The sequence below is a fragment of the Atta colombica genome, unplaced genomic scaffold (genome assembly GCF_001594045.1).
Source record: "Atta colombica isolate Treedump-2 unplaced genomic scaffold, Acol1.0 scaffold200, whole genome shotgun sequence".
Lineage (NCBI taxonomy): Eukaryota > Metazoa > Arthropoda > Insecta > Hymenoptera > Formicidae > Atta > Atta colombica.
The window spans coordinates 1,618,325-1,629,870 of record NW_017259295.1 but is presented as its reverse complement, the minus strand read 5'-3'; the positions used below and the strand labels follow the sequence as shown (position 1 = coordinate 1,629,870).

At 32.6% G+C, this 11,546-nt stretch overlaps 1 protein-coding gene across 1 annotated transcript; it reads right to left on the bottom strand.

Moving 5' to 3' along the window:
- Nucleotides 1-2,300: 2,300 nt before the first annotated feature.
- LOC108687157 (proclotting enzyme-like) lies at nt 2,301-11,290 on the bottom strand. The gene is made up of 9 exons (XM_018192779.1): nt 10,822-11,290; nt 9,568-9,612; nt 7,744-7,998; nt 4,381-4,469; nt 4,072-4,157; nt 3,760-3,897; nt 3,521-3,657; nt 2,579-2,736; nt 2,301-2,459 (listed from the first exon to the last, which is right to left on the bottom strand). Exons 1-9 carry the CDS (start codon nt 11,288-11,290, stop codon nt 2,301-2,303), a joined length of 1,536 nt encoding a protein of 511 aa, XP_018048268.1.
- Between the last annotated feature and the right edge of the window lie 256 nt (nt 11,291-11,546).

The window sequence follows — 11,546 nt, the reverse complement described above, 5'->3', positions numbered from 1 at the left end:
TTTGAGCCGAGCATTGAAAGACAAACGGCCGCAATACAACGAGAGACACGATAAAGTGATTTTGCAGCATGACAATGCTCGACCCCATGTTGCGAAAGTGGTCAAGACATACTTGGAAACGTTGAAATGGGAAGTCCTACCCCACCCGCCGTATTCTCCAGACGTTGTTCCCTCTGACTATCACTTGTTTCGATCAATGGCACACGGCCTGGCTGACCAACACTTCCGATCTTATGAAGAAGTAAAAAATTGGATCGATTCGTGGATAGCCTCAAAAGATGACCAGTTTTTTCGACGCGGGATTCGTACGCTACCCGAAAGATGGGAGAAAGTAATGGCCAGCGATGGACAATACTTTGAATCATAAATGTATAACCAGTTTTTTTATAATAAAGCCTCGAATTTCGGAAAAAAAACGGCGGAAGCAAAGTTATACACCTAATACTAAAATCGAAAAAAAAGTTAAAAACTTACATTTTTTTCAACTCGTAGAGTTGTTATCTGGTAGATGTTTCTTTAATGTAAATGTTTTACGGCTCCTATGGACAAAACGACAATGCAGCAACCAACGTTTTAGGTGCACAAACAATACTGAGTTCATGAAATTAAGATTAAAAGCAATAAATGATTTATTAAGACCGTAATGTGAATAATGTGAGTAATGTGAATAAGATTAAAAGCTTAAAAAGAAAGATTTATATCAGTCTGCAAATTATACATGCATATGAATTATCATAGAGCTTATATTATTGGAGGGAGAATGCTCTATCCAAGCAATGAGTGGAAAGTGTGAGCAAGATCTGAGAGACAGAAGATGTATATTCTATCCTGCTCAATAACTTTTCTTCTTTCTGCGTATATGCCAAAGAGGATAGAAGTGGATAAAAAAAATATTTCTATCCTTTAGATCTTGCTCATAACTCAACGTAAATATTCCCTCTCCAGTAATGTAAGTTCTATGATATAAATGCTGAGAGACTTGAAATGGTAAACAAAGTAATAATTATGTCTAATAATAGATGCTCGTTCTTGCAAGAGATGGCATTGCAATATGTTAGAGTGGCTGCGTTCGGCAATGTCGCTCGGGTGCCTTTGATGCCTTGGATTCATCATTTTATCCTTATTTAACATTAATGTGTCCGAGCGACATTGCCAAATGCAACTATTAGAGATAATAATCAGAATTTGGCGAAAGCAATCACTTCTGATTGATTCTCCATTTTGATCCATTCGGTATTCTTCGGATAGCTTTGTACGTTTTCCTTGTCAGAAAATGAGTGCGAAGAAAAGAAAAAGATAAATAGCTACAAATAAATGAATAAAAAATCTATTTATGTCAAAGAGATTAGAAATCGCTTCGAGATTTTGAACAAAGAAAAAAATTAATAAATTACAATTGCACAATTCGGTCAATTGATCAACTCGATGAGTTTCTTCAGGTATTGTCCTCGTATTGTCTATCACGTATTCTAACAGTGCGCCCTTTTCCATTTCTCGAACGTTTGATCTAGAGATACTATGTCTATGTTACAGAATCTCTATTAAATAAAGACAGATGAATGCATTTGACACACAACGATATATAATAAATATAAGAAATGAATAAAAGATATCACTATTATCGAATTTGGAATTAAAAAAAGTCTGTATTGCATGATGTAAAAATACCAGATGTTTCGTTTCCGTAGTTGTACAATAGTAGCGTGAAAAAATTGGGCAAAAATTTAATTGGCTGTTCCAATATATGTCAGCGCTATTATTACGCAGGAAAGTCAATTTGGGTAAAAATTTGATTGGTTGTTTTTAGTATTATTATGTTATCGCCATTATGCACAACGGAACACCTGAGGTTTGTTCGCATGCTCTAACATGCTCTAAAATCCTCTCCTATCATAGCATTTACTCATTCTAACGCGCTCGTTGAAGTGAGTAGCAGCTATAGCAGAAACACATTGGAATATGCTGAAGCATACGACGCGAATAAATTTCTAGTATTCTTATATGATCTGTACTATCAATCTCGATCAAGTTCAGCCGTCGCTCCAGCATCCCCTTAATTTCTTTAGGCATGGTCCGTTCTCTGGAAGTCAGTTTAAATTAATCTTCTCGTTAAATTCTTTTGTCACGTTGATTCTCAGATTGATCACTCGAAGAAATAATTTCTTAGACGTGATCTAGATCCCGGAAATCATTCTCTGACATGAAAGATACCCGAACTTTGTTTCATGCAAAGTTCGCAGCTCTTCAGGATTCTCAAGATCTCTCCTCCTGAGAATAGTTCTTCCGCGGTTGAGGACGCGTTACGAGTTTATGACATACGTGATCCAATCGACAGTTTTGGCCACCCGATGATAGATCCCTGGTTGGCCTGGCTGTGCGCAGGAATAACCTGCGGACACAATGCCGATGAGGTACCATCGACCAGTTTTTTCTAACATCAACGGACCTCCACTGTCACCCTGAAATTTAAATATACTTTTGAGAAAACGTATTCGCGAAGAAGAGATGGGAAAAAAAGGAAACGGAACGACAATTCATCGTTCAAACAGTACGCACCCACGATGACGAAAGCGCTTACCTGACACGAATCCTTACCGCCGCTGCGATAACCGGCACACATCATCTCGTCATGAATGACGACGTTGATGCCATTGGACCGATGCCACCGCTCACAGAGACGATTATCGATCACGGGCACGTCTACCGCTTGCAATGTTTTTGGCCGTAATCTAGAACCTAAATAAAATAATTCGTATAACGAGACAATTAATAAAAGGTAAATGATTGCGTTCAGTAGAGAAAGCAGCTTTACAACTGTTCTAAAATTCTCGAATATAATTGGTTTATATATTTAGATCTAGTGAGAAACTAAGAGCAAGATTAATCATATTAAAGAATTTTACAATAGTTGCAAAGCTGCTTTTTGTGCTGAACATAACCAATGACAAGATTATTTATAACAAATTAATATAAAGTTAAATGTGGGACACACTTTATTTCTCTCTTTGAATGTGTATGCATGTAAATTACTCTGTGAAATTTTTTTCTAAAATTCTTTATAATATTTCAGAATTGTTTTTTAGAATTTCTGTATAATTTTATAACTTTCTAGAAAATTTCTCAAATCTTTTTAATTGGATCACTTTTCAGAAGTACTTGAGAAAATAAAAAATCTTTTATATAATTCTTTCTATTATATTTCTTTCTATTATATTTATAATAAAAAATCTTTTATATAATTCTTTCTATTATATTTATAATTTTGAAATATTCTAAAATTTATAAAGTTTTTTCTCGTTAAGTTTTATTACTTTTAAAAAATATTGAAACTTTTAAAAATAATTTTTCATCAATAAACATTTTTTTCACCAAAGTAATGCTTATTATATTAATGATACTATAAGAAATTATCTAGTAATTAGAATTAAAGTATTTTAATCCAGAATTTATAAGATGAGAAATGAAAAGTGAATTTAAAATTGTAACGGACGAATAAAATGATTTTTTTCACTAAGTTCACCTGCTTGCAAAGCGCCCCATCCCGCAGCCCAGCCATATTGCCCTAGAAAATCTTCATTTTTCTCTGGTAGGCATATGGGCCCTATATGAGGCATATAATGAACCGGTCGATCTAATCGAAGCACAGCCACATCAAATCTGATAAACAAATGTGAGAGACGTGAAATCAATAGAATTCATGTTCTGTTCAACATTCGAGGTATTCATATGAGATGTTGTTAGTAATACATGCGAACACACCTGTCTGCCTGTGGCGTGAATTTGAAATAAGGATGCACTCTAATTTCTCGAACTCCAAAAGTATAAGCTGGCAGAGATTCGGTCGCAGAATTCACCACATAATCACCGAGAGTAACCTGGACTTGTCTTGCTGACGCTCTAACATTCGAAAAATTTATTAAATATTTTAATTAGTAATAATTTGCATTTAAAATTTAACAAATACATAATTATTTTTAAATTAAATACAAGTTTTTACGTTCTCGTCAAAAAGAATTCAAATAGAGACCTCTGCTAATGAGCTACTCGTATGCAAACAGATTCCCCACTCACTTTGCAACGCAATGCCCAGCGGTGACAACGTGAAATCGATTGACCAAAGTGCCGCCACATCTACTAGAACCAATCCGTATGTAAGCCTGCAAAAAAAAAATAATTTTAACGATAGTTTTATCAAAATCCGAACTAAAGTCTAATTGAAAAGTACAAGCAAACAGAATAATAGATTTCAATCTATATTCGAAACATCTATCAAAATACACAATTTCTGATAGATTGAAATTTATTATTTCCTCTTTCTATACTTTTCAATGGTATATTAGGTTTAAGATGTCTCATATTATTGTCACATTATTGTCTGACCTGCCACGGGAAACTGCCGAAACCAGCCTCGTCACCGCCGACGATCCTCCTCTGCGCAATTTGTTTCGAGACGATTGGTATGCCGCAACCTGCAAAATACAATCACCTGGATTCGCATGCAATTAAAGTGTCGCCGTTAAAATTAATAGGATGATTGTCAGATCTAAATATTTGGTGAAGATTTGCTCTAGAAGATTTGCCAAATTTTTCCTTCTGAAATAGACAGCAGGTCAAATAAATTAATTCCAGAGAAACGATAGAACTCTTGTAGTAATTAAAATATTCATATATACATGAAATAGTTGAAATAGTAACGAAAAGCGATAAACGAAATAGAGAATCCTAAATTATTCTGTGTACAGAACATGAAAATTCTATCTGTCGCAATCTGTAATTACAATAACGCTTAAACATTCTGTGACATCAATGCCTTTAAGTCGAGTCACAAATTGTCAAAGGTATATAATAATCAATCACGATATTTCTTCCCCGTTCTTCTCTTCGCCGAAATTGGACTTGGAGTAATGCGATGATTCTTTATAAACTCCTTCTGTCTGCTATTAATGTTGAGTCTTGATCTACATTGCATATAACTAAGTAATTTTGATGATAATCAAGTAACTCATGGTGCTATATTACACTCGAACATCTGACAGGTGAAAGAATAGCATTATTCATGATTGTTCGAATATTAGCCTAAATTAAGTCTGTTGATAAAAATAATTTTGATTAAAGAACAAGTATTCATTGATAATAATTGGAAATCATATTTTTAATTAAATTTACATCATTTGAAGAACATAAATTTGGAAAATTTAAAGGTATATATACACACACACACACACACACACACACACACACACACACACACACACATACACACAAAATTATTTTAGATTATTATATTTGTTATAAATAACTTAAACAATATAATATTTATAATTCATTGAAGTTAAAATCATCACATGAAATACTCATCATATGTACATTATAAAATCAATAATTTAAAATAATGTCCTTGATAATTATTATTGATAACATTAACTATTTTTGTACACATGCGGTATAATTATTTTTTGAATTACAACATTTTAAGAAGAATAAAAATTCTGAAACTATTAATTTTATTCCACAATATATTACAATTTGAATTATAGGAAAGTTAAAAGATCTTTTAGATTTATTACTTTTTTTAGACTTGCGATGGATATTTTTCGATTAGTCGCGAATAAATTCATGCGCTTATTAGTGCATCGCATTGTTTAAAGTAATCCCTTGCGAAACACGATTGTCGCAAATGCAACGAAGCGTTTTATCGAGCAGATTATGAGAAGGAGACGGAGTATAGATCGCCAAAGTTTTATGAGCCGATGGCAATACAGAAAAACTGCGTTTCACCAATAGAAAATTAATCCGCGAACGACGACAGCTGTTATGATATCTACATCAATTCGCCTGTTACACTTTCTATAAATTTCAAGAGTTTATACTATTCCTTTGTAAGAAATGACCTACGATTTCTATTGTGTAGTTTTTTATTCATTAATTCAACAAGAATTACATTTCTTCGTTCAAGCGAACACTTGCTTTTGACAAAACTGTTTTTATTTCGCTGTGAAAAATGCAAAGGGATCAAGGAGACGACCGTCAACAGACATTTATTGGAATTCAGACGGATAATCATGTGGAAAAAACACAATGTTACAATACCGATAAAAATAATCTTTAGGCAAACATGCATGTGAAAAGGCAGAACTTCTTTACTTAACATGCTTGGATTGTACATCACGTACATGCAGATTAAGAAAAGATCGAAGGAACAAAAAATATGAGTCGACGAATAAAAGAACTATTGATATTAAAAAGAAAAAAGAACTCAAGATGATAAATGGAAGACATCCGGCAAGGAAACTGTGTAATTTTTTTTAACGGGAAAGAAGTGGAACTGCATGCTTAGAATACACACGAACGTGTGGAGTCGTGAAATAATTGATGACAAAATAATCGACAGGAAATTAAAAGAAGAAGAACAAGAGAAAAAAGAAAGACTTAAGAGACAAGATAAATGTACAAACTTCTATATATTACACTACACTGTTAAATTCATAACGTCAATTTATACTCAATTCGAGTTTTTTGTTTTATCATTTCTGTAAATCGTCACAGCAACTATTCAATATGTCATTAATTTAATTAAAACAATAGAGTTAGACAATTTATTCAAGAACATTAAACTTTGCTCAAAAGTTTATTATTTAATAACTGCATATACTTTAATTTGTGGACGTTGTTTACTTTAAAAACTAATTGTTGAAATGAATTGATTTACATTTTGACATATGGAAGTTTTGAAAATAACAAAATGTTATTTAACTTAACGGATTGAGTTATCATTGCTCCTTGCTATCTAACAGAGTAAATCGCCAACAGCGGTTTTTTTATTTAAGCCGTGCCATCATATTTAATATGGAAAAAAAATCATAAACAAGATATAAAGATTTAATATAATTACCAAATTATAATAAGATTTTATTAAGACAAAATGAAATTAAATATTAAGTATAAGCATATTCAAGCCTGTAACAGTCAAAGCTAGATCTTTTCAATGTCTAAATAATTCACAATAAATTATCTATATCCTATATATGTAATATGTGCATATATTTTTGTAGTTATTCTGCGAGCCGAAATTTTTCCGGATTTTATCAAACGCAATGCAATTAACTACTGCAATAATATTACAAGTTAAATTAAATTGACAAGCAAATTCTCAATCTTCGATCCGATATCATATTAAGGGTGTTAATGTACAGGAAACCTTAAATAAATTTATTGCGAAAAATATTACCGGCTGGGATTGAATCCGGATCTCTTGTATTCCGTACAAGCGTCGTTAGACTACTGAGGCTATGTCTATATTATTGCAGTTTAATTGTGTTTGATAAAATCCGAAAAAATTTTGGCGCGCAGTTTGAATAACTACAAAATATGATATATATGCATGTACATATATAGGATATAGATAATTCTGTGAATTATTTAGATATTGAGAAGATCTAGCTTTAACCGTTATAGGGTTGAATATGCTTACTTAGTATTTATCAAATTATACAACACAGGCATTTTTCAATTTTTTTCATTTAAAATTGACAATATCTATTATTTATTTATTTATTTAATTTAAACCGCACATATTCTTAGTGTATAGTGCACATTATTTTACAGTAAATATGGCTATTAGCTTTACATTTTATTGAATTCTAGATTAGCGGTTATAATATACAGAAGTCTATGGATAAGATCTCATGCTTTCAAATGTGATGTTAAAATACGGATGGCATGCTTTTCGAAGGAAGGACTTACGATCGTCGCTGTCGGTCTCCGTGTACAAATCCAGTGGAAGTGGCCGAGATTGATCTCTAGGTGACTCGATCAGGTTATAATCAGTGAGAGCTTTAGTGGGGTCTTTCCGCTGACAACACGCGTACATAATGCCGCCGCAGCTGCCGTCCAATAGGCCAGCAGTCATCCAGCACATTAGAAAAAATTCACAGCTTCGTCCGTCCGTACACAATGTATCGTCGCCTTTCCACAGCGGTCTTTTTTGTTGACGCATCTCTGCAGAAAATATGGAAACTCTTGTCTTCCACGACTGTCAAGTTACGTAATCGTCCTGAGCGACTGTCGAGCTATGCGCGGTCGCAATTCCAGTCTGGCCGAAGAAGAAAACGTCCGAACAGGTTTGCGGAAAGACGTCATTGCGGTTACTAATCTAATCTCAATCTATATGACTACAAACCGGCAACAGGAATGAGAGAGATTTCAAGAGAATGCGACTCTTCTCAATCGGATGTCAATTATTAAAATTGAAAACTTATTAATATCGATCAACTAGATACAATTGTGACTACATATTAATAGTTTAAGACACACACAGTGGCTCTAATAGTGCTAGAAGTTGAAACTATTTATAGAATGCAAATTTTTCGAATCAATTTTTCGATACTTAATTATTGATGCTTAATGCAATTATCAAGCAACAATTGAAGGAAATATAAAGCCGCCGTTTTTATTTTCACCGATTACTCCAAGTCGAACTTCAAAAGATGAAACGGCCGCAAGTTAAAATCCAGGATTAATAGTTTGGACATATAAGGATAAAAAACTTTTTGTATTTGTGTTAAAATCGGTCCTTGAAATCCTTAAAATCATTGTATTAAATTTTTAACATATCTGATTGTTAATTTAAGGTTGTATTATTTGAATACTTTGTATTAAATTAATTCAATAGTTCTTAATCGCCGAAACAACACAATCCATAATTAAATAAATAATATAAAAATAAGATATTTTAAAATGTTAATATATTAAGATAATTAATGAATAAAATATGATATGTCAATTTAACATATAAATGTTAATTTATCATATTATAAATGTTAATTATACTGAAAAAATATACTGTCACAATTTGAATACAAATTGTGTCAGTGTTACGTTTTTGTGTTAACTTTTACATGTTCTAGCATATTTATTTTGTGATAATTAACACAAAAATTCTGATGGACCGTTTGGGAAACATGAAAATGTATTAAATTTAATACAAATTTCCGACTGTGGTGTAGCAAAATAGAAAGAATTAATTAAACTTTCAACTATTTGATTTTTACTTTAATTGAAGATCAGATTTCTAACTTAATTCTATGATAATTTGTCTAAAACAAAGTAGTATTAAACGACAATTAAACGATTAAATTTTGCTGAAATTTATTAGGATAAGACTGTTGAAGTGAAATAAGTGCGATTAATAGAAAAAATATCGGCATGATAATATTAATCATTTTTCTAACAGACTTTCTACACAGAAATATTTAGGCAATCGTAAAAGGATCTCGTACTAGTTCAACGTGACAACGATTTACCATCCAGCAAAGCGCGACGTCGACGATGTCGTAATGATTGCCATGTCTTGAACCACGACGGAAGTCGACTGTAATGGAAATAAGTTTCGCGCGCCATTAAGAAGTAGAATATTGCGCGACTAATCATCCGATTTTTATGAATTCACGCGAGTGGACGATCAATTAAGCAAAAATCGCAAATTTTAAAAGAATTGGAAATTCCCTGAAATAACATCGTTACGGCTAACTATCGTATTTTATAATTCCGCTGATAAGTTGTACGTACCTGTTTCTAATCTAGGGTAATCATCAGGCATCTGTTTTCGGAGATCTGAAATAAAGATGCTATTCTGGAAAAACGTCATAGTAAAACAAAAGAAAAAAAATGTTTTCTGCAAAAAGAATAGGTCGTTCAATTTTGATCTTGAAAAAAATGCATAGAATTTCTAATTCAATAAATAATTCAAACAAATTATTTAAAATTAGAAGAAAAAAGAAATTGAGAATTAATGACTGTGAATATGAGAATTAATTGACTCTCATAGCTGTTTAAGATTACTTAGTTTAAGATTGTTTAAGATTAAATACCGTCCAATATTTTTGTATATACGGTTTATATACATGATTCATAATGATAAATTAGTAATTGTCATAGTTTGTTGCACCAGCATTACACATTCTAGATATGCTTGCGAGTTAGTTTATTCGATCGATTCGTTTATAATTGAAGAGATATATGTTGGTTCGTTTATAATTTAAATACTTTGAAAGTTTCATATAATAATGTATTTTTGTATTTGCACGCTTTTCTACTCCGTTAATGAAGCGCTGTTTGCACAGTAAATTGAATTATCAGAAATGACGGGATTACGCGAGTACGCAAAGGAAAGGAAGAAAGTAAAAGGGAAAAGTTATTTATTATGCATTCAAAGAATAACGAGCAAGGATAAATGCAGGCCTATACTAAAGATTGCTTATATGTCTACTAAGTATTAGAGATGTCTAACCTATAATTTCTAATACTGCATTTGAAGCATTGAGAATGTGTGTTTAAAACGTATATGAATCTGAATCCTTTAATTATACTAGAAATTATATGCAATTTACAATTTATAGTCCAAGAAATTATAATGGAAGTAAAAAAAAACATATCTCTATAATTTTCAGTTAAATATTTATTTTAATCTTTCTGTCAATGCACGGAATATCTATATCAAATTCTTCAGTAAATTTTTTTTATTTTTTTGTTTATTTTTTGAGAATTTGATCATGATACTTCAAAAATTCTTTGAACGACAAAAAAGATTTTACACAAATTTTATCTTGTTTTTATTTTTAAATTTTTTACGAAAACCTTGTGAATAAAGTAGTGAAAAATAAAAAATTATTGACAGAAGATTCCAAACAGAAATGATAAAAGAGATTGATATAATAATACTAATCCACAAATGAAAAAATATAAGCTCTAAGTGGCTGTAATAAAGATTAGATTTAGTATTATTCCAAAAAGAGAAAAATAAAAAGAAAGCAGATAGTTTACCTCTAATATCGTCCTCGAAATCTGGCAACTGATTAGACTGCTGGAAAAAGGAAGTCGCGCCACCTCCGACTGGCGGCAGGAAATCGTTGTCACGGAATATCAGTCGTGGTGTCCGATGGGACATCACCGGCCTGTTGTAATCGGCAGGAGTTCTCCAGAAGGATTTGTGTTGTCTCCACGACCCTGGGAATTGAGTCTGTGGAATGAAACGCGTGACCGGATGCGGCCCAAAATTCCTACCATGTGGCATTGAATCGGTCTCGAGGAGATAAGCAGATCCTGTTGGAAATCGCACGTATCTTCGCCGGCGGATTGCCATCACCCTAGTATGATTGGTTTCATCTCTTCGCATATCGACAACCGAGGAATCAGATTTCGTAAATTGCTCTATCTCGCTCGTCATCAAGCTCGAAGAAAGACTCAGAATGACTGCAGCTAGAAGCCAATGATACGGCCTCGATATATCCATCGTTTTATTGAACGATTAGAAATTGATAGAGATCAAGTGCTCAAAGTCTCGTGATTCCGTTTATCGACAATTGATCTCTGCAAATGGCGTGCGTTTCATTTAGAAATTCGCGCGATTCATATGAATTTATTCTATTTCACTTAGTCAATCTACTCATCGACTTCATTCCGTTTTCCATTTCCACGAAGGATGCAAGCGGTCTCGTCGTTTAGTGGTTGCAATGAGATAAGATATAATAAATTTCTTCACCACGCTG